The 23,506-nt window shown below is 47.8% G+C and overlaps 2 protein-coding genes across 6 annotated transcripts; one reads left to right on the plus strand and one right to left on the minus strand.

Annotated features, from left to right (window-relative positions):
* Positions 1–2,488: 2,488 nt before the first annotated feature.
* On the plus strand, positions 2,489–6,311 carry LOC120947548 (uncharacterized). The gene is made up of 3 exons (XM_040362959.2): positions 2,489–3,294; positions 3,624–4,391; positions 4,479–6,311. Exons 1-3 carry the CDS (start codon positions 3,163–3,165, stop codon positions 4,911–4,913), a joined length of 1,335 nt encoding a protein of 444 aa, XP_040218893.2. The 5' UTR covers positions 2,489–3,162; the 3' UTR covers positions 4,914–6,311.
* On the minus strand, positions 5,223–23,382 carry LOC120947547 (dihydropyrimidinase). 5 transcript variants are annotated; one of them, XM_049607895.1, is made up of 8 exons: positions 23,284–23,382; positions 18,143–18,584; positions 11,120–11,214; positions 10,686–10,876; positions 10,180–10,601; positions 8,064–8,287; positions 7,145–7,875; positions 5,223–7,061 (listed from the first exon to the last, which is right to left on the minus strand). In XM_049607895.1, the coding sequence occupies exons 2-8, from the start codon at positions 18,191–18,193 to the stop codon at positions 6,982–6,984; spliced, it is 1,794 nt and encodes a 597-aa protein (XP_049463852.1). In that variant the 5' UTR covers positions 18,194–18,584; positions 23,284–23,382; the 3' UTR covers positions 5,223–6,981. The 5 variants fall into 5 exon arrangements, with proteins under 5 accessions (XP_049463852.1, XP_049463851.1, XP_040218889.2 ...); XM_049607894.1 differs by lacking the exon at positions 8,064–8,287 and adding an exon at positions 8,828–9,066; XM_040362955.2 differs by lacking the exons at positions 18,143–18,584; positions 23,284–23,382 and adding an exon at positions 11,373–11,758.
* Positions 23,383–23,506: the final 124 nt, after the last annotated feature.

A 23,506-nucleotide genomic window follows, 5' to 3' on the forward strand; every position in this document is an offset into this window, starting at 1 on the left:
TCATCTGCGTCATTGCGTCAAACGCGCACCCGCAAAACAAATTCAAGCAGTCAGCGAGCTCGCATGAGGTACGGGAAGGGAACCGAGCTGCGGTTGCGGTCTCTCGGTGCGGAGCAAGGTGTATGGATATTAGGAGGTGAAGTGCTTTAGAGCAAAAATGCAAACTATAATTGATCGTTCGCCATAAACTGCCAATTCAATTTTTTCTCAGCTCCATCGTTCTTTGCATGCCGAGGAGATTTCTCTCGCCGAAAATGCTGTCAGTCGCTGTCAAAGCATGCTGTCAGTTATTTTCTCAGCTGCTTTCTCGGTGTATGTAGAAACGCTCAATGATGGCGCCAGGCAAACGCGCTAATAATTCACCTCCTCAATAAATACACCTTGGTGCGGAGCACACGTGAAGGCGGGCGATATTTTTAAAGCACAATTTTATCTTATGTTAATCTTAAACTTTACCATGTTGTTTCTCGTTAATAATAATTACGTCATATCACAACAGTTACGGTAAGCAGCTTTAACGCCTATGGCAGTTAGCAGTTATAATTATAAACGGTCCCCGAAATACTCGGTACCTCTTATACGCGGATTCGGAGATACGTGGTTTTATAATTTTGATAGTTCTTTGAGCAAATTGTACGGATTTGATATATCAATTGTCAAATCCCAAATAATTTCCCTTTGGATCGAATGTTGAAAACCATTTCAAATGGTTTAAAACTGTTATATTCAGTCAGAGTCATATAACCACCCCTTACTTGCAACATTATACGATAATTAGTGATATTTTGGCTGAAAATCACGAGATTAGAATTAGCGGAAATTTGAGATACGTAGTATTTTGTGGCCGTTTTCAGTCCCCGCTAACCGTGTATCTCGGGGACCACCTGTGTAGCGTTCAGCGAAAAGTTAGAACAGCTGGAATTATAGCATACTTCTTCTTCTTCTTCTTCTTTTGGCACTACAACCGCTGCCGGTCAAGGCCTGCCAGTTTACTAAGTAAAGTGGGCTTGGCTTTCAGTGACTTATTGTTACCATAGCAGGATAGTCAGTCCTACGTATGGGGACACGGTCTATTAGGGGCTTGAACTCTGACGGGCGTGTTGTTAAGTCGTTCGAGTTGACGACTGTACCACCAGACCGGCTCAATAGCATACATAAGGCCTGAAATTTGATGTTTCTTATAATTTTGGAATCCACCAAATTACACTAAATAATAATTACAACCAATAATGCTGAATTAAATAAATTTGAAAAATGTAATATAACCTTTACCAAAACTTTAGCAATATTCGAGCAGAATATACTACTCGAAAACTCGCAATGTTTAGCGGGCCCAGTTGTGTGTGTTTATATTGCATGATTGGACGCTGGTGGCTGCGGAACCCTACAAATGTTACTTTGCACCGGAGGAGTTTGTGGGAACATCTTCGCTTCCTAGAAGTTGTAAAACAAAAGATCAGCTGATCGTGTGGGAAAATCAAAACAAATCATTGATCTATCGCGTTTGCGTGCGTGTGTGTGTGCGTTTTTTTTTGTACGAGAAAAATGTTACAGCGCTGGCAACAGTCGGCAGATTTCCGTAGGTACTGAAAACGATCTCGTCGATTAATTTTATATTTGTTTACGTTGCCTTGTTGACTTTCTAATGGCGTTGGAGTAATGGATAAATCTGGCAAAACTTTTCCCCAACCCATGCCACAGCCTGAAGATAGGAATGTTTGTCGCAGGCCATCATGGTCTTGATGTACCGTCGGGACAATAAAATTTGATTGAACAAGACAAATTGCCCCGCGACATGTGGTGGTGAAAACAAAGCCACAAAAGGCGAAACAAGTCTGTTGACAACAGGCCCGCTTACCGCATGCTGGTCTGGAATTGTTTCAAGTACCGTTCCTCTTCATCCTCCGTAACGATCCAATCACCCCTTAGCTCGGGTTCGTTTGTCTTGCGATCTGTTCACGCAGTCCTTCCGGACGGCGGCGCAACAAACAGGACAGTTAAACGAACAATTGGCACGTTTCCGGCATTTCTCAACAGGTATGCCGAAAGAAGAAGAAAAAAAACTGAAAAACTCCTTCTAAACTGTTCCCAAGTTTGGCCCCAAACTGTACACGATCGGTCGGTTTCGGGACAGCCGGATGACTAGCCCTTACTTCAAACCGTGTTTGCGCCCCACACCTAGCACTGCACGCGGTCGTCTGTGGCGCAGAGGGCCGTTCCCCATCGCTCCACACGCTGTGCCTCCCCCTCCCCCCTGTCGAAACCAATTCCATTAGTTATTTATCTCTAAATGTGATATGTTTTATGGGCAGTATGTGCATCAATTTAATAAACGGCTCCACTCTCGGCCGGCAGCAGCGGGTCCAATTGAATCGAGCAAAAGGGGTCGCTTGTGGTGGCACTGCGGAGAGTACCAGCGTCCACAGCCACACACACTCGTAAACGATCCACGGCTGGCGCGGCCGCGTGTGTCCAACGGAAAAGAACGAAGCAGATGATCATGATGATGATGATGATGTTGGATCAAGGGTCAATCTCGTGTGAAGATGATTCAAATGCAATTGCTGCTGCTGCCGCTGCTTGTCAGCGAACAGAGCAAGGAGAGACAGCATCGCCCAGTATCGCGAGGGACCGTTGGATTTAGTGCAACCGTGGGCAGGCGGTTGGAACGGTTCAGTTTCTTCGGTCGCGCGTGGTGCAGCAGCATATTTCCGGCGCAACAAAAAAAAAAACATCAAAAACGGCAGTTACGTTCCGTTGGCGCATTTTAAATTTCCTTTTTGCGTTCGCGCTTGTCGATTTGTCAAAAGCACGTTTTTGACGTTCTTGCGCGCATAGCGCGACACGGCAGGCCACACAGCAGGCTGGGTACGGTGATTCGGATCGATATTGGAGCGCTAGAACTTTTATCACCTTCCGGGGCAACACGGTGTAGGTCTAGCAAGGAAGGCATCCCAGCAGGCGCAAAGCAACGGGGTCGCCTGCTGCAGTTGACGCTACTGTTTTGTGGCATTTTCGGTTGTCGGTTTTGGTGGTGGACGCATTCAATGTGAGCGAAAAAGGTGGTCCCCTTTTATTGACCAGTGCCAAAGTGATAGTGTGTACCACAGTGTGTGTGTGCCAAAGGATTGAAAAGGTGGCTCGCATCAGTAGCTCGAAAAAATGGGTGTAAATGATAGTGAAGCTCGCAAGGATTCGATTACATCATCGCTCTGCTCGTCACATTTGGATCTGGAGCTGCTGCAGCGAATGTTTGTAAAGAATGAGCCAGATGTAACGATTGACTCGTACGAGGTATGGATGTTGGGCGGGATGGTGAACAAGAATGACACAGGTCGGAACAGTTTCTCCCCCAGAAAAAGCAGTTCCTTTTACAATTCGTGAGCTTTTTGCACGAAAAAAAGCAGTTATGATTTCCTTTCAATGGATTCAATGGAGATTGATTTTACTAGAGCTTCTGTCTTTTAAATGCAATTAAAGCTTCAAAGTGGTGTAAAACCGGTTGTCCGTCATCATCCTCCTGTCGAGTATCGATTTTTGTGTGGGCGGTTAAGGTCACACAGGATGACATTAGTGTCTTCAAAGCTCTGCCTCTCCTAATTTAACGTTTTTTTTTCGTTCAGGAAGCGCAAGGGTCGGGACGCGGCGACAACTACACGGCCGCCCTCTTCCGCATCGCGCTCAAGGGCCACACGCTGCCGGACGACGGCACGAAAAAGCTCAAGTGGGAAAAGAGCATCATCTGCAAACGGCTGCCGGACTGCAAGATCAAGCGCGAAGCGTTCAAAAGCGAGGCGCTGTTCCGCAACGAGGTCGTGTTCTACAACACCATCATGCCCGAGTACGTGGCGTTCCAGCGGCGGCAGGTGGAGACGGTCGGCGCAGGCACCGACGTGCCGGCGAGCGAGCGGCTCTTTCAGGCCATCCCGCACTGCTACCTGGCCCGGGACGATCTGATCGTGCTGGAGGATCTGCGGGTGCGCTCGTTCACGATGCCGGACCGGCAGGCGGGCCTCGGACCGCAGCAGCTCGAGGCGGTGCTGGCGGAGCTGGCCCGCTTTCACGCGGTCAGCCTCGCGTACCAGCGGCGCCATCCGGCCGAGTTCCGGCAGCTGACCGGCGCGCTCGAGGAGGGCATCTTTTCGCAGGCGAACGAGGAATGGTACCGCCGGTACTACGACGTGCTGACGCGCAACGCCATCCAGATGGTGCGGCAAACGGTGCCGGAAAAGCGGGACCATCTGGCCAAGCTGGAGGCGTTCCTGGGCAACTGTTTCGGCCACCTGGTGGAGCTGGTAAACCGGACCAGCGAGCTGTCGGTCATCTGCCACGGCGACTGCTGGACGAACAACATACTCTTCCGGTACGATGAGGCCGGCGCAATCGCTGAGGTAGGGAATGCGGCACGTCCGCAACTGTGCGTCACTGATGCGTCCTGAAATGCTTTCTCTCTTTCTCTCTCTCTCTCTGGCTTGCAGACGTGTTTGGTGGACTTTCAGCTCATCCGGCACGGTTCGCTAGCGCTCGATCTCGCCTACCTGATCTACTGCTGCACCGATGGGGCGCTGCGCAAGAAGAGCCTGCAGCACTGGCTGCAGACGTACCACCAGCAGCTGGTACGCTCGCTGCGGTTGCTGCTGGGCGACGGTGGGTTCGCCGAAGCGTTCGGCTCCGACCAGCGGCTGTGGGAGCAGATCGGCGACGAGTTTAGGGTGTGCGCCCGGTTCGGGCTCGGCGCGGCCATGGACATGCTGCCGATCAGCACCTGCTCGTCGGAGGAGGCGCCCGATCTGTACGCGAGCGGGACGGAGACGGCCGCCACGCCACCCGAGCTGAACGTGCCGCCCAACGAGCTGTGCCGGCAGAAGATGACCATGCTGGTGCTGGAGCTGATCGATGGCGGCATGCTGTGAGGCGCAGAAACGAAGGAACGCTGACGGTGGCGGTTTAAAGGCTCTCTAGGAGGAAGGCGTGCCGGTCGTTACTAGCGATACCTGAGCGTTGGGACCCGCGAGGGGAGGGTCCGGGGAATGTTGGCAGTATTTTAGGGGCCCCGCAGGGCTGTAGCAAATGTACTATTCGTTAGTCAACTGTGCCGATTATGCACTATGCTCGTGCTCGTTTATGCTACCCAATGACAATAAATATATGATATTATGCACAATCGCTGTAAACGGGACATAATTCTTACAGGGAGGGGAAAAAGGCTTCGAACAGGTTAGTATGTTTTTGCTTCTTTATTTATCAGTGTTTTACCATTACCCACGGAGGTTGGTGTAATATTAAATGGGTTTTGTTTGTTTTTTAATGCTAAACGCGCACTGCTTATCTTACGATGGAAAACTTGTTCGCCCAACTTCGCGCGAGTGTATATTTGGAGCTAGGTATTAATATTAAATGAAACAATAAGGCGACAAAACACAAACGAAGAAGCGACCATCGAAACAAGTGTTTGTTTTCTCTTCTTCTTCTATCGCTACAGGTTGGGGGGTTTTGTTTGTTTTCCACTTCAAGCTCTCGTATGCAAGGCCCGTAACCGAGGGCGGCCTATGCGCGAAGAAAAATGCACGACACACATACACACATACGTCCTATATGTAAGAAAAAGTAACATAACGAAACCACCTGACCAAACACACGTTCCAAAACGTGCGGCTATCGAGGCCACATCTAAATCGCACAGACACAAGAAACATGCTTTCGGTCCCATTCTTTGACAAATTCTAGCAAACTTTGGCTTGTCCTTCCAGCGTGTGAATAGTAAAAATGTTTTGCTAGCGATTATCTTAATTGTAAACCCTAGCTAGTGGTACACAAAAACAAAAAAAATGAGAAGAATTGAAGCACAAAGCTCATTCATTCTATCGTAGTATCATTAGTAGCTAGTAGTAGTAGTAGTAGTAGTAGGGCGCTTCCCGAAAACAAGCAACAAAGCTCTACCGTTTCCTATGTGCTTCTTCATATCAATGTTCGTTTTTTCGCCTCAATTCCCAAATATTTCACGCTTAGTTATACCCTCGCTTTTCCCCTTTTTCCTATACCAGAGATGCGTATTTATCAAGACGTTGTGCGTAAATAAATAGATGATGCTTGTTGTTTGGTGTGTGTTACAGGTTTGGTTTAAACTGTTGAGATGAGTGTGCTGAAACTGAAACTTAGATTGCTATCAGAACAAAACAACCTACACACTATTGCACATCTGCCGAACGCTCGCTACCCTTCGGTGTGCTTTGCTGTACGTCATCTACCGACAGTTTTGTACTTCGGAGCATCCCGAGCACTTAAATAAGCCATATAATTGTTCCAATGATCTCATACATTGCAGAGGCAACAGGGTTTTAAAATTTTGTAGCAACTAAAGCTATTAAAAATAAGGATTTTTACGCCTCCGCGCCACTGTCACTCTTTCCGTAATGCTTAGCAGCACAATCGATACAGCAAAAGAGCAGTAAATTAAGTTAAATAAATTTAAAATGATGATACATTAATGTTTGCAAAGCTTGCCGGTGTGCCTCTCTTAAGGAAATAGCGCGCAAAAAGGTATTATAACTCGCCGACGCTCTCTCTCTCAGACAGGCGCTGTCCGAAGTCGTACCTCTATCGTTAAATTACTTAGCTGATTGTGTTTCTGCTCTGGTCATCGCCTCTCGGAACCGATACCGGATCCGGAACTGAATCGTTTCCTTTTGGGGGCGCTTTGATATGGAAGAGTTTGGGCCAGGAGGCCAGCGATTACTTCGTCGCGACTGCTCCTCTTTCAAAAAGAACTATCCCTAGCGTAAGAGTATGTGTTGGTTTGCCGCCGATGATCGTACCAGCTGCTTCCCCCATGTTTCCGGTCACGCGTGCTGCTTCTTCTTCTTCTTCTTTGGATGGGTTGGAGGTGATAGTGTTTCGAGAGGTAACTTTGCCTACCATTGCCTGCCCCGCCCGGGCTCTTCCGAATGGGTGTGCGCGTTGTTGCTGTACGCGGCGGGACGTTTACCAAAATCCGGACGACTTGCCGCCGGGCGGTGCACGGACGCGAATACAAGAGCGTGCCTCCGATTTGTCCAGTTCCTCTGCAATGGTGGAGAAGGCGCAAGAAAGGTTAGAACAACTACCCAACTAGCCCCAACAACCCAAGGGTTTGCCCCCGCCTTACCACTGATGGAGAAGGTCGACTCCTGCATGTTCTTCTGCCCGTCCGGCCGATGGCCCCGGGCACTATGGGGCGTGCTCAGCTGCGAATCGCCCGAGATCACGCTCAGCGCCGGCCCCGGGATGTACTTCTCCGGCAGGGCGTACGTATCCGGGATGTCCACCTCGTGGCCCGACTTGGCGTTCAGCTCCAGGCCCTGGATGCCGTTGCGCGCGTGCTTCTCCTCCAGGCCCTCCTCCGGGCGGGCCACCCCGTTCAGTGCATCGTACACGAACGACGGGTAGACGGGCGTCTCCAGGAACGAACCCTGGCCCTCGGCGACGCGGATCAGATCGTACTCGACGCACACGCGGCCCCGCACGATCACAAACTCCGGCACGCCGTGACACTTCATGCCCTCGAAGATGTTAAAGTCGCAGGCCTGGTGATGCGTGCTGGCCGAGATGGTCCGCACCGCCTTCGGATCCCAGATGAGCAGGTCGGCATCGGACCCGGGCGCAATGCGGCCCTTGCGCGGGTAGAGGTTGAAGATTTTGGCCGCGTTCGTGCTCGTGATCGCCACAAAGCGCTGCGGATCGATCAGTCCCGTCTGGACGCCCTTTTCCCACACGACGGACATGCGATCCTCGACACCATTCACACCGTTCGGGATTTTGGAGAAGTCTTTCAGCCCGAGCTCCTTCTGGTTGCGGTTGAACGTGCAGTTGTCACTGCCCGTCGTCTGCAGATCATCCCTGGGAGGGCGAAAGGTAAGCGTTGCGCGTTAAGATTTGCCATCAAAAGTGTCGAAAATGGGTAAAACTACCACACTCAAACAACAACAAACAGAAAATAAAACAAAAAAAAAAAATAGCAACATAAAAGCAACAGATAAAGCAAGGCCGCCGCATGTTGGGGCTGGTTTGGGGGGGGGCAAACTTACAGCGCCAGGAACTTCACCAGATGCCGGGGCGTTTCCGGATCCTTCCGAATCGGTGGGCTGGTCGTGTAGTAGACCAGTTGGTTTGGCTTCACGCTGGTGAGTGTGCAGCCGAGCGAGCTGGCCAGCGTTTCGCCGTACACTACCAGACCGCGGCGCTTGGCCTGCGACAGCTGTTCCGCTGCCAGCTTGCTCGTGACCCGTGTGACGTACAGTGGAGCCTTCGTCTATCGGGGGTGGAATGTGGGGGTGTATGTGTTTGTGATGATTTCGTGGTTTTTCGTGGAAGATGTCGGTGAGGATGATGAGTTCGTGGTGTTGTTTCCGGTGTGCCCCGCGAGGTGTGTTCGCGTTTGACCCATAATTTGTTGAAGATTAGAAGCAATGTCACACATTACGATGAGCAGTACACACAAAGACACACACAGACACACAAATGGGGTAAATTTCGCAGGTTTTCCAGTTCGCAGCATGATGGAGAAAATAATGTTTGAAAAAATGAAAGCAAAGAGCTTTAGTGGTTTTAGTCGCATTTTGGGTGTTGGTGTTAAGGCTTAGCACTGCAGCAGCAGCGGCAATGTTGGAACCGGCAGAATGTTTAGTGGACAAAACGAAGAAAAGCAACCCCCCCCTCTTTTGAGAAAACAACAACAATCAGCACAGGAAACAACAGTTAGTCCGCCGACGTCTTGGAAATGGAATGATTCTCCCATTTGTTGCATCTTATAATAACACACCCCCAACAACACTGCTGCTGAGCTACTTACTGAGCTAACAGCTTCATCAGAAACTCGGGCGTGGTCGGGTCCGGTCTCAACGGTGGGCTCAGCACGTGGGCGGCTGCATGGTGCCAGCATTTGTCGTGATAGTGCGTACCGTCGGTACCGAGTGCAGCCGCCAGCGTCTCACCGAAGATCCCGGTGCCGTTGTAACGGCGTCGAGCGCGTGCCACCTCAATGCCGGCCGATTTGCTCATGACATGCACGACATACAGCGGGCAGTGAGCCTGCACCACACCAAGGGAAAAGTTATGCGCCGGGCGAAGCAACACAACCGAAGGACGAAGGACAGCGTTGGGAAGGAAAGATGAGAAGAGTGTACCGGAACGAAAAGAAGACGAAGAGAAAAAGAAAGAATAGTAAAATATAAGAAAAATAGGGTAAAAGATGAAACACGTTGAAATTAAAAAAGATTTAAAGAGGGAATAAACTGATACATTGGAATCATGCATACATTAGAAGTAGAAAAGGAAATTAAAGAAACAGGAACGGAAATCCGATCTAAACAACAACGGGTGAGAAAGTGAAAGTTCAAGTTCGTGTACTGGATGGAGTTGTTGCGTGTCTATCGGCACTTTTCCATTGACCCCCGCTGCTGTGCTAATATCCTTGTAGCAATGTTATGAGTTCAATCGTGGGCAAGGGTACAGAGTAGGTCAAGTGCTCGCTCAGTGGAGTTTTAGGCTGATGTGTTCGTTTTCCATAGCTAAGACCCTCCAAGGTCCTCACGCAAACAGTTGTATTATGCATGAACCATAGATTAACCTTAGGCTCAGAGGCATTGGACCTACTGTTGTTGAAAGCTTATTTATAGCTCTGTAGCCTGCCCAGGCAAAAGACCCAGGCCCATCAAACAGGTCGCGCTAAACACGCTCAACAGTTATGACTTCTGCATTGCAGTAGGAAAGATGAGGAGGCCCTCTCCGCATTATCTACAAAACTTGCAGCGGCGGTGAAAGATATGAAGTTTTGCCATTTAAAGAATAGCCGAAACAGCTGGCGATAACATTGTACAATATTTCGCGAAACAAAACTCCGCCGTTTGTTGTTGTTAGTGGATGCTATCTAATCTGATACTGGACGTCAAATATAGCTCAATCTTCCATTGCAGATTGGTGCTCTTGAAATCGTCCCAAAACATGCTGTGGTTACCTCAAAACTGCCCACTCCATGATTACTCCATCTAATCTTATCACCGCTCTCCGGTTCTACCGACCATTGCAGTATCATTAGACCGTAGAATTAAGTGGCACTTGCCCTTCTGCTTCGGGGTCTTTTTCGGGAGAATCTCGAAAGGCCCAATAAGTTCGTGGCAAAGACACATCTCCCCGTGTACGTACCTGGTGCGCAATAACGCAGGCGCGATTGGTGGCCTCGGCCTCGACTTCCTCCGAGCGGGACAGCTCGTGCCCTTCCGGTCCGGTCACACCCTCGGTCAGCAGTTTGGTAACGTTCTTCGCGATAATGTCCCCATTTTCCGCGTGCACCATCGCAACGGCACCGAGCTCCTTGCACGTCTCGAACACCTCGTACAGCTCGGAATCGTTCAGCTGGTACAGGCCCTTGTACGCCATGAAGCATTTGAACGAGTTGACGCCACGCTCCTGGCACAGGATTCGCATCTCGTCCCGCACCGACTTGGACCACCAGGTAATGCCGACGTGCAGGCCGTAGTCACACACCACCTTCGGGTCGGCACGGGCGCGCCAGGCATCGTACGCTTCGAGCAGCGATTCGCCCTTCTTGGGAAGTACAAAGTCCACTGTGGAAAAGGGTGCCAAAGAAAAAAAAAACCATCAGATTGGAGGCCGTTTTTCGGGAAGGGTGGAATGGTTCTTCTACTTACGTATGGTTGTGGTGCCGCCGGCTACTGCGGCCTTGGTGCCCTTGTAGAAATCATCCACCGAGACAGTGCCGCCGAACTCGAGCTGAAAGTGTGTGTGCGGATCGATACCGCCGGGCATGACCAGCTTGCCGGTCGCATCGATCGTGCGGCACCCGCCGGGCACAACAAAGTCCGCACCGGAACCGACGTATCTGCGTATGGAACAAAGAGTGCGATGTTAGAGGCCAACACGATGAATCGATTTTTGGCAACTGCGAGAGTCCCGGCCGGAGTACAATTTTATTCGCTGGCCCGGTGCCAAACAAGCGCTGATAAACTTCGAAATTGCAGCTTGGCAACGGGCGCACTGCCGCATTATGGATAGAATCCCATGATTGTCGCATTTGTCAGACGAACGCTCCTACCCATCCCGCCTCCCTCTATGGCATACTTACCGCACAGTTCCGTCCTCGATGTACACGTCCGCCTGTTGCATTCCATCGTGGTTCACGACGTGACCGCGCTTGATGTACAGCCGATTTTGCGCACTCTGCCGGAAGAGAATGGACGGGGAGGAAGAACACTTTCATTACTCACATCCTTTGCAAATTTCATTTAAATTCCCTAGACGACTTCCCGCGAACCCGATTACGCCATGGGTGATTGAATTCCATTCCCCACAAGAAGAACTTCTGACCCCCTCCACACCTCTTCGTCTTTCGGTACGTTTGCAAGATCCATGCTTGAAATATCCTCTGCCGGCACCGTATTCGTGGACGATTCGGACGTTACTGTTTCGATTTGTGTCGATGCGTCGGCCGTGCCATCGGTAGACCGAAGATCACGACAGATAGGTTCTTCCAATCGGGCCTCCGGTTTCGCCCTGCCGTTGGCACTATCTACCATTACCTCGGACATCTTATCGAACTGGTAAGGGACTGGTAGGGACACAGTGAGCTTAAAAGCAAACACACAGACTTGTGAAGCACAACACACAAACAGTTTCGTCTTAGCTGAGGTTAAAGATTAGAATGAGGGCAGTAGGAATGGCGAAGGTATGTATCGGTTCGCCTGTAAGGTTACTACGATTGTATGGGCATTGCAGAAACGAGATGGTTGCATGGTGTCGTTTCCAAAGCTTACTGCAATTAAGTATTCATACAGGTCATACAGTGTGGTTTGATATTTTGTTATTTGGCCACAAACTGAATTTGGGTAGAAATTGATAACATTATCGTTTTGCCACTTTTTGTAAGATGCAATAAAGAAGAAGAAAAAACAAGAAAACGAATTTGCACTAAAACCACGCCAACGGTATATTCAAGTCCTTGGTAGTACGGGGGTCCGGGTCCAAGTGAGAATCGAACCACGATCTGGTATACGTGTAGCCAACGTGTCATGTAGCAGTTCATTTAGCCGTCCCGTCTGCTTTGTGGCTGTCCATTTTACAAGCTATTTAAATGTGTAAATAAGATAACAGTCTCAGTCATCAGTATCCAGTCTCAGAATCAGTCTCAGAATCCAAGAAAATCAAATATCCGCGTGAATATAATAATATCCAAAAGCCGGGTAATATATGGGTTATTTTGATTATTGTTGTTAGTTTTCGGTTACAAAATAATTATTAATACGATTCGGACAGAATTGATTTTGCTGAATTGGAAAGGAGAATTATTTTGCACTTGAATATTTATGTGTCAAATCGGAACAATTTGCTAGAAGAACTGTGAAATTTTGTTAAAATCGTTTTTCTTCGTATCCGCATACCTCGGGAGCAGCCATTATTCAGATTTGGCATGCGACAACTTATTAACTAGTTACTTTTAAATTAAACGATAAGAAAAATACGCCTAATTCTAATAATCATCCCGCAAAACAATGACGTTGTATCATGCTACGCCTTTTTTCTAATGTAGTTATAATTAAACCATTTCTTTGCGGCTCATGGCCCGTTTGGTAATCAATAATCTATATTTAAAAGCCTCCCCATGTGGCCCAAATTGGCAAACCTCTAATGTTCTACACACACCCCGCAATCCCTTCAGCCAACACCTCGGCCGGAAAATAGAGCGAAACAGAGTTTTTCACCAAAAGAGGCCAACGTTACGTCCATACAAAAAAGAAACTCTTTTACGCTGGCCAGACTCAAGCACGAGAACGTACAAGTTGTTATCTAATGTTGGCCCTTTGCAGCCCACTGCTAGCCCCCCTTGTGTCTAGCTAGTGTAAAACTCAAAGCTCCAAAGCATTCCGAGCCACTGTTGCTGCTAGGCTCGAGTAGCTTTAATAACAACTTAATTGGGAATGTTCACGCAAACGTTGGGCCCGCGGGCTTTCCTGAAGGGCAATAGAATTAGTCAGCAAATTTAGGCACACGAAAGGGAAGTTGGTTTGGGATTGAAATAGAAGCTCCTATCCCAAAAACAAAAAAACTCTAAAAAAAAGCAGAGCTTACAAGATCACGTGTAACTGGAAAGAATTGAGCTTAAAACAATTGCTTTTTTGATGCTATTGGTTTGTGTGTTTGCTGCCTGGTTCGTTGCAAAGCGGATATCTGTGGGTGAGATTTCAATTTATCGCCATGTTTTCCGCACGACAACAGCGAGGCTGGGTGAAAATGCTGAAAAAGAAAAGGCTTCCAAATGAGGCCACTCATTTGTTTCGGAGGGGCACAAACAAATGATTGATTTTTAATTTTTTTTTCTTTGGGTTTTCAATTGATGCTGCTGCTGAAGAAACGGCTCCAATGTGCAGTAGAAGTGGAAAAGCTTCACATCGCCACAACCGTATCTTAAATCGTGGCAGAACCGTATCATAAATCGTGGTGATGGTGTTGGTGCCAGTGGTGCTTCCTTTCCAATTTAAATCGGTTAATCATCGTCGTTGGGATGGGGAATGAATGCATGAAAACGGCCCAAAGAACGGGGAGCATTAACACATAATGAAGGGCATGAAGTGTGTGCGATCGGCGGCTGGAGTGTGTTGGCAAGATTTAGCGGCCCCAGATCGCTCAATAAGGCTTCCCCGTTTTCAAATGCTACACAGGCAATGATAGGCAAGAACAATCCAAAGAAAGGGGGAAAAACCCAACCCTAATAATACAAAATGTGAAGATCTTCGTGCCGGCTTATGTTTTAGCACCCCATTGCTTTTCTTTAGTGCTCCTACGAAATGCTCCTTCGCTGGATGCAGTTGTAACAGTGCAGCAGCAAATAAGCATACTACACTTGAGATTTTGGTTCTCTTTTCGAAGGGTTTCGAGCGGCTGCTGTATTTGAGTATTTGAGATGCACTTCAGCCGTTAAGCACTTCGCTCAACGGGAACGCACCTCAACGGGAACTCGGTTGTTTTTTGTTATGCGAGTTATGCGCCCGAGCGGCCATGGTTTGCGTTTGTCCACGCGAGAACCTGCTAGCATTTATTGTCAATTGTGCCGGCAGCGACATCCGTTGCATGAATGCTTCAATAGCTTGCGGGTGTGTTGAACGATTGTAATTGCGTAAAAAAGGGGACGAGTAGCTGCAATATTGGTTTAGTTTTAATCACACATTTCGTGTGTAACCGTTTTATTGCAAAATTGTACCTATTTTGTTATTCTAATATATTTATTTATTTATCTACCGACTCTCCCAATCACTTATGCACGTCATTGCAATTTACTTCCTGCTTAACCATTTCTGTGCATAACGAGTAACAATCCAACTAAAGGGGTCACACAATTAAACGAAATCAACACGCGACGCAACGGTCCGTCTGCCGTCTGCCTGATAAGCAGGTCTCTTGCACTTTCGAGCTAAATTATATGCCACAATTTTGCCCCAAGAGAAAGCTCGGACCGCACCAGACACAGGGACCCTGGACAGACAGACTGAGTTGGCTTCTCCGATAGCGATCGTTTGCTCAATTTAGCCAATCTGACACATGCGGCGTAACATTCCTCCCCAGAACCACCAATACACCACCACCGCCTGTTCGGGCGGCGTTTTAAATGTGGCAACTCTCATTTCCCAATTAGCACCCTAGCACACACACATGAAAGGAGAAGGGTTCATCGAACGGTGGAATGTTGTTTTTTGTTTTCTTTTTTGCCATCCGGAAGGCCTCTTTTGGGCGATGACCAAAGGAGCTGACGTAACGTCCGCCTCGTGTTTTCTCCAGTTCCGGGCATAGACGCACGGTGTAATCGTGTACTGGCTAGAACAGCGTCTTCTTTCGAGTTCGTTTCTTCGCTTTTATACCTCTCCGGTTTAATGGGGGGAAAGCCAGAGTATAGCGAATGCACAGCGGCCTCCTCTCCCCCCCCAGTTCCGGTCTGCTGCGTTGCACCTTCCAACCCGGGAGCTGAAAAGGTGCTGTTGGTTTGTTGCTTTCCTCTCCCCCCGCTGTTTTGTATTTGCTGCATAGAAGCACTCTCTGATTCGAATTCAACACCGTTTCGAGATGGTTCTATTCTATTGCTCGCGTCTTGTGCTGCTGCTTACCACCGCGCACCGGAAATGGGCGGTTGGTGGTGCCAGCGGCCGCGGGCCTGAAAACAACACAACTTTCCGCGGCCAGTTTGTTGTTCAAAACAAGTTTTAATCGACACAAAACAAGCACCGCAAGCCGTCAGGTGCAGATGAAAATTGTGGGCCATTTATGCCCCTTTCCCTCCACAAGTAAGGTTGCACCTTACTGTAACAACCTTACAGATTGCACCGGTTGTTGTGTCTAGCAGCAAAAAGGGGGTTTGCGAGGCCATTTTGGAGGCCAAAAAGCTCTATTAAACCGTACTCCACCACCCAACGGAGCCAAGAACACGCCCCAATGTTTCCCCCCAAACACTCTGCGAGGTCAAAGCGAGGAAAAATGATTCTAAAAAAAAAGTACAAAAATTGAATTAAATATGACAACCTGCCACCGGGTTGCGACAAATGAAAGCAACTAAGAGAAACTTAACCTTCAGCCTGCCCTCCGGCAAGCAAACTATAAGCGAGTCGCGGAAAATCAATAAACACACAAAGCAAACAGGCCACAAAACAGGCCACCGACCGTTGAACAGGCACTCCGATATCAACAACAATTCTTTGGTGCACAAGGAGAGAAAGAGCAAAAAAAAAACATGTAAATAAGTCAAAGCACGATACATCGACTAGCTGCTTCCCGTTTGCAGGAAATGCAAACCATGCTCCTCCCCTGTTGGGCGGTGGACAAAAAAAAACACCCTAAATAATGTCTCCTCCTTACGATCGGCTGAGGGCCGGTGCGAGTAAGCGAGCAGGGAAGGACAGTGTGAATCATTTCGGGACGGATTATTTACGAAGCGTTCGGTTCGGTTGCCGGGTTATTAATAATTCATGGACATGGACTGTAGGCTGACGAGACACCATTAGGCGGGCGAAGAGTGAGAAGGGATGGAGGAAGGGTGTAGAACGATGGAACGATTGGGACGGTGGTGGTGCATGAGGTTGCATAAGGGAAACAGTTTATTGCCGGATCGTGTATTACTTGATTGGTGTGCGTAGTGCAAGCTAGTTTTAGACTGTTTTGAGAGAACGATTCCGTCGTCGTTTATTTCTATCTAACTGCGTAGCATTAACAATAAAAGTAGTTTCCCCCTTTTCTGTGCCTAGTGGAAAAATTATTAAACAGTGCATTGTATGACAGGGAATGTGGGATTGGCAGAGAACGGGATTAACTAAATTTCAAAGTTATCGATATTTAACTCCTAAATATTTTGGTTTTCGTCTTGCATTATTATGTGTGAGAAAATCTAGCATTGATATATTACTAAATAAAACTACATTTTACACTTTTTAAGTTAAAAGGTTCTTTTTGCCATCATCGAAGTGCTAACAGTAATACACAAATGCTTAAAATTGTATAATTTTAGGCATTGCTTATGCCATCAAGCAGTATTATTTTATTAATCTATTTCTAACAACCCCGGCAAGCAGACATTCGACGCAATTTAATGGAATTAACACCATATTTATCATTTATGGAATGCAATCGGTAATCGGGGAAAAATCTATTTAATAATCGAAACGAGAACGTGAGCGACACAAAATCAATAAAATCAATCAACCAATTGGAAAAGTGAATTTTTGATATTTATCGCCCCTTTTGCTAAACAAGGAATGGCTTCTTTGCTTTGGATCTTCAACTAGCCAGGGGCAGATTGAGCAATGCGCAAACTAAGCGGCCGCGTGGGGCCCCGAGAAAAGGATGAACATCCCCTGCTGGATTGCTGGATTACTAATGAAACAGATTACCAGATTACTAATAAAACAAAGAAGCATAAATTCTCAAGAATGGGCTATTTGATAACTCATTTTTTTTAACATTTATCTGGGAAAAACATCTTTTTTCTCATACAGTGCAACCTCTCATAACGAGTTTAATCCGTTCCAATGTCCCACTCGTTATGCGAAAAACTCATTGTGTTTTCGTTAACTCATTGTGTGGGGGGCTCTTTTTCATACAATTTGTATGAAAACTGAATTGATTGATTCTAGGTCAAGAAAAGTGCAGGTATACAGGGATTATATGCATCACAACCTTACGGAACACCTCCAAGTGGTAACAGTTATGCATTCATCGATTCTCAGTATCCAAATTCTCGCCTTCAAGAGCAAGTAGATCAAGAATGCATGCAAGAACACACCTATCAATACACCTAACACACCTGTGCAACACACGCTTCTTAGGGAGGTACACTACACACTAAAATCCACGGCCGAAGTCGAAGAGAGCCTCCAATATTGTCATAATAAGAAGGAAGGAAATGGAGCAATTAAACTCAAGACACTACCTCACTTACTCAACCTGTCGTTGAGCGCACAAAAACTCTCTACTCCGCTATCTGTTTTGAAAAGAATTATTTGGACGTGGAGTCGATTTTTGTATAGCTTCGTGAGTCTTGGACTGGCAGACTGGCTTTTGGAAATAGCTTGATAGTCAACGATTCTTAGCATCGAAACTTTTGAAATGATCACGATTTCTTATCGGGAACAAAAATAAAATTGCTCGTTATGCGATATTTTACTCGTTAAGGAGGTATTCGTAAAGCATTTAGATTTGCTCGTTATGCGAAAAATTCGTTATGAGGGGTTCCACTACGTTTTCAGAGGAATTAATTTCCTCGTCTATTACAGAACTAAAAATTGAAATAATATTTTCAAGTCAATTAAAACATTAAGTAAATGTTTTTTCTTATAGTTGACAGAAGAAATGCTCACGCAAATGAGTATTTAGATTTTCGCTAATCCAGGTCGCTCTAACATGAATCTTCGGTACGTCGTTCATCTGCCACCTTATCCCGTTTTCCCTCCTCATTGGCTCGATTACGTACGCTAGCAGTTTGATAAATGGTTAATGGGCTGCTTCACAACAAAACAAGGCTTCATATCTTAACAACCAAAACATTCCCACCAAACGATACTCCCCGATGCTGCGCCTCCCCACCACCTGCCCCCCCCCCCCACCCTTGGCTTACCTGCAGATGAATCGGCACTTTCTTCACGGGAGCCGGTGTTGGGGATGCCATTCTTTGTGGTTTTTGTTTTGATTTTTCACGCGTATCACTTATCGACTGCTCTCTGGGTTGCTGGATTCACGGATTCACGAGAAGCACTTGCGGCCGTAATCTTGTGCCCGAGTTTTCACACCGAAAGGCTTGATTGAGGCTGCCGGTTTTCCCGCAGATTTCACACTGGCAACCCTTTTCTTTTCACACTTTTCCAACTCACACACGGTTCACACGCGTCAAAGTGGTATTGTTTTTTTGTTTTGTTTGTTTGTTTGTTTGATGCTTCGGATCTTCTGTTGAGACCGCTCCGATATAACGTTACGCCTTACCTCTCACAAACACCTTCTCCGCGATGGCAACGTGCTCATCAATATCGCATTAACACTGAGCAGAGCACTCAAGATCGTCGCTGGAAAAGAGGAGCACACAAGAAGCGAGCATTATTAACCGGGCATGATGTCTAAGATGCGTACACCAAAAACCACCTGTCACCGGGGCGGTTCGTGCCACAACGTAAAATGGAAAATACGGCAGCTTTCCATCGACAAAACGAGTGATCATTTGCGTTACCATGGCCGCGCTAAAGAGGCATCAACTTTTCGACGCCAAATTAGTGTTCGCGGTTGTGTTAGCTCATTAGCGAATGAAACACACACACACACACACACACACACACACACACACACATTTGATTGCTTTCCCGGCTGGAACACCCAGTTCCAGTCAATCGGACGCCAGCGTTTCGCTTCGCTTCGTTTCCTTTTGCACTTGATCGTTTGACTTCCGTTTGGGTGCTGCTGCTGCTTCTGCGGCTGCGGTGGTGCTTGGGAAAAGGGTTTCGGAAGTTTGTTGATCCAATTTGTACTACCCCTACCCCTCTCATCTGCCCCATCGGGAGCGGATGAATGTGGCCGGTAGTAGTGGCCCATAGCCCATAGGGTGTTGAATTTCGCCTCTTTTTCCCTCGTTTGTCACCGGCCGGTACATATGGTTGTGCGGTGACATCGTTACACTTGGCCACCCGTGTGCAATGGGAACGGTTTCGATGTTGTATAGTAATTCGATTAAGCTAGAAACAGACCGCTTACCGGAACTGGGCAAATGGTTCGAGGTAGAGATGGAGTTTTTGTCTCCAAGCCATTGGCGGAAATTGAGGAAAATCTGCTTCTAACACCTGCGTCCAATTGGAGTTCCTGAGTGTTTCCCCCTAAAGAAAATCATTTCTGGACGATTTACTAACTAATCGAACTAACTAAGATTCACTCATTCAAAGGCAAGAAATGAGCATTCCTGTACGATAAACCCCTTCCGGTACACGTTGGCTAAAAGCAACGAAGCGTAATGCTCGGTGCGCAACTGTTTGCGCTATTATTTAACGCATTCTACGCAACACGTGGCACAGCAACGAGAAACGGCTGGCCGAGCGAGACGAACGCAAGACGGAGGAGAGCAATGATCGCACACATATTTTGGTCGGAAAGAAGATTAATGCACACACATACACACACAGACATGCACGCAAGATGCCCGATTGAAATGGTCGGTCTACAAAGTGATCAAACATACATGTCCATGTTTGGTTTGGCTCGTTAAAGCCTTTTATGCTTACCCCCGTTTGGTGGTATGCGCGGCACAGGTACCGTCTCATAATCGTGATTTCCTCACGCCAAGAACGTTTCTCTGAGCGATCGAGTGATTGAGTGTTTTCTTTTAGGTAAAAGGTGTTCGTGGTGAAAGAGTGCCGAACTGTTTGTGCTCTTACGATCATTGTTGTGGTGTTTTAACGGAGCGGCAAAGCAATACACAACACCAACAGCATACAGCTCCTCAATCGTGGCTTGAGTAACAAGCCGGGCCCGACCGCGGTACGACCATTTTGATGTGACGTGAAAGAAGTCACATGTGCATGATGTTTTGAAGGGCTTTCAAAGCAAATCACAAACATGAAACCAAGCCATTTGCCGAGAATTTTAACGGCAAAGTGTGAGCAAGGTAATGTTTTCTTTGGCTGTCTGTGGCATCTATTACTACAGCCTCAAAAGGGCGCAACTTCTACGCGTAGGTACAGAAATGTAGAACGTTTACTATCGGAAGGGCATAATGTTTTCAAATCAATCGTTGATAGTGACCACCACTGAAACGACTGTTTGTACTGAACCATCTATATCTGGCAATCGGTAAACATTAAACATCATCATTACACTCCGAAGCGGAGACAGGTACGCGATTCATTGGCATTCAATCCTATCAGCCCCATCCCTTACGGGACAGCGTAAACAATAACGTTAAAGTGGACTATTATCAGCTCCGCACACTTATCGGCCATCATTATCACCGCATCAGTCGCAAAGCGATAGTGGTAACAATAAAGTTTATGGTTATGGTCTGTAAGTCATCCGATGCCGGCGTCAAACTGTAGCAATAGGAGACGAACCCTTCCCGTGGAGCTGACATTTTCCCACTAGACCCTATTTTCATCTCGCGTTGGTGGACATGTAATCCAAAGATGGCGTTGCATAATGTCCTCACACGTCGCCGATGACACTGAGCATTGCAGCCCGGGGCCCGTGGGACACGATCTACGACAACTTGCGGACGGCAAAGCGCGACATACGCAAACGCAAGCATGCACTTCTAACAGGAGATTGAGACTTATTTTATGCCGTGTGCCAGAACGGGTCTGTGTGGCTACTCCTGAAATCTAGATAAACTTCTGGTGCCCGTCGTTCTCACTGTCCGCGGGACGGGATGCACCAATTGGTTGGTAGTTGTTTTGTTCTGCTTTTCGAAGGAGAGTTTCACACACATACACACACACACACACACACACACACACACATACACACACAGAAAGGTAGAGGGTCCAAAGGGTGGGGTTTGAATTTTCAACACCGGTGGAAATGGCTGTGAAAATCTAAAAATAAATCCCCCGTCTACTTGGATCGAGAGCAGGGAACGTACGATCGACCAAATCACCAAAACGACGACGACGACAACGTGAACCCCGGGGACGGAAAGGAAAAGTCACGGTCGTGGTAGAACCCGGTTTCTGCTATCACGCAGTGAACGACCACCAGCCGGAAAATGAACGCCTGCCCTCCGGCCCCTTCGGTGGGATGGATTGGGGGGGCATGGCTTTAAATACATTACAACGACCACAACGAAAACAAGTACCAAGCGAGCAAGCGAAACGGTATTGTTTTCCGGCATTTTTCCGTCCATTTCGGTACTACGTTTTCACCCATTCTGGGCGTTGAATTTTCGTTAAGCCGATGCTCGATGGACGACAGATTGAGATAGAGAGAGAGAGAGAGAGAGAGATAGGCCGTGGAAGAACGATACGGCGGAGTCAATGACCGACCGGATTGGAGAAGCTATCCGTCTATCGGCATTAATATACCCATTTTGTTCCGATTCCAATGGCAACGTGTGTGTAATTCGGTTCTACCTTTGTGCAGGGCTTTTCGCTTTTCATCTCCGTCTTTTCGCCTCACTTCACGTGCGAGGCAACCCCTCATTGCAGAGCGATGACGGTTTGGTTCGCCAAAAGCCAGCCAGAGAGATAGTCAGTCGGTGGCGATTTTATCATTAAAATTGTTTCTCTATCTCTCTCTCTCTTTCATTCTCAATTTTTTAATATCTCTTTTATACTCTCCCGTATGAGACGGTACACGATTCACTTGTTTAGTCGGAGATACCCCCATTCCCTTCTGTTTCGAGAGGGTGAAATTAATTTTCCTTTGCGCGATTTTTTCCACCATACGTGTGGCGCAGAGCGTGTGCGCACCGTGTTAGGGGAAGCTCGCTGTTTTTGCTGAAACAGTGAGAATAGCAGCAAACCGGACGGAGGGTGAGTTTGGGCCACAATACGATACGGTGCTGCTGCTTCGACTCTTCCGGTCGCCGGTTTCGTCTCGTGGTGCGTGGTGGTTTTTACTGCCATGCTCTGTATTTATTCCCCTCCTGTTGAATCGTTGGGACATTTTTCACCCACTTTCACTGCACTGTGCCGCTTTTCCGAGCGATGGAAAGGGTGTGCGTACGTGCATAGAACACGGTTGACGCACTCACACACACACACACACAAACGAGAAGAAACCGCCCAATGTGCGGTTCGAACAGTTCTGTGAAGGGGGTGTGTGCAATTTCGGGGTAGGGTTGCGCTTTTTTATGATAATTCCGTCCGTGCAGCGATGATAGTGTGTGGTAACGATGTACCATTACTTTTAAACAGACACACGCACACACACACACACAGATCAGTTTTTTACCGAGTTGTATGGTACGCACGCGTCCGTATGCACTGTAAACGGGGAGAGAGCGGGGGAAAATCATAGAACCGTAGCAAGTAGAGCTAGACAACGTGGGGAAGGTGATACACGGGGAGAGCCTTCATAAACAACGCAACACAGCACGGGTCACCACGGGGAGGAAAATCTCTTCACTGCCAGTGCACTACCCTTTTCCCGTTGTTCCACGTCCATGTTGCATTTCTAATCAAATTAATTTTTCATCGATTTATCTCCACAATGCAAAGAGGTTTCTCACACCAAACAAACACACACACACACACACACATGCACAACCAGATCAAGTGTGCCATCATTCCGCACGCTTTCGGGCTCGGTGGCACACTTTACCTTCCGTTACTTATTTCTTTTCCCTTCTATTCCAACGCCAACTACGGATCGGAGGCGCGCCCCATATATACCAGGCTGAGCGCGGGGGAGGGGGGGGGGTCGGAAAGCTGGCTGTGGGATCTTTACGACTCCGCTGGCTAGCTGCCGAAGCGATGATAGTTTATTTCGCTTCCCTTGCCCCCTTCGCTCCGTTCAACGGGACAGCGATGGAAATAATGCGATGAAAAACACAGCTTCAACGCACACACACACACAGAGTTACACAGCGGGAAAGGGGGGCAGTCGTGCGCGTCTTGGCAATAGTTGCGGAAGTAGGAAAATGTTCCACACAAACTACACACACACACTCTCACAGACACACACGCACTTGCGGAAATGCGCTATGGGTGGATTAGATGAAAAACGAGCAATGTTGGTCGAGGGGCTGTACGACAAGTAGGAGCAGGGAGGGATGATGATGAAACGTACGCTACAACGGGGGCTGGCTAGAGAGCAGCGCTAGAGAAAGCACGTCCACTCGCGGCTAAGGAAAACAACGAACAGAAAACGCATCGCACGACCGGACCGGGCACGAACCTTCGCGTTCGGAGCGGACCAGCAGTTGAGCGAACCAACGCCGTGCTCACCGTTCTCGCGAGAGCGTATTTGTGTGTTAGCGAAAGAGAGAGAGAGAGAGAGAGAGCGCGAGGTT

Source organism: Anopheles coluzzii, chromosome 2 (genome assembly GCF_943734685.1).
Source record: "Anopheles coluzzii chromosome 2, AcolN3, whole genome shotgun sequence".
NCBI classification, from domain to species: Eukaryota; Metazoa; Arthropoda; class Insecta; order Diptera; family Culicidae; genus Anopheles; species Anopheles coluzzii.

Excerpts from the sequence above, each read along its gene's own strand:
- LOC120947547 (XM_040362954.2), bottom strand. The coding sequence starts at position 11,582 with ATGTCCGAGGTAATGGTAGATAGTGCCAACGGCAGGGCGAAACCGGAG. Across the intron at positions 10,602-10,685 it reads CGGCGGCACCACAACCATAC|TGGACTTTGTACTTCCCAAG; the intron begins GTAAGTAGAAGA and ends CCTTTTCCACAG. Across the intron at positions 7,062-7,144 it reads GTCGACCTTCTCCATCAGTG|AGGAACTGGACAAATCGGAG; the intron begins GTAAGGCGGGGG and ends CCACCATTGCAG.
- LOC120947548 (XM_040362959.2), top strand. The coding sequence starts at position 3,163 with ATGGGTGTAAATGATAGTGAAGCTCGCAAGGATTCGATTACATCATCG. Across the intron at positions 3,295-3,623 it reads TAACGATTGACTCGTACGAG|GAAGCGCAAGGGTCGGGACG; the intron begins GTATGGATGTTG and ends TTTTTCGTTCAG. Across the intron at positions 4,392-4,478 it reads AGGCCGGCGCAATCGCTGAG|ACGTGTTTGGTGGACTTTCA; the intron begins GTAGGGAATGCG and ends TCTGGCTTGCAG.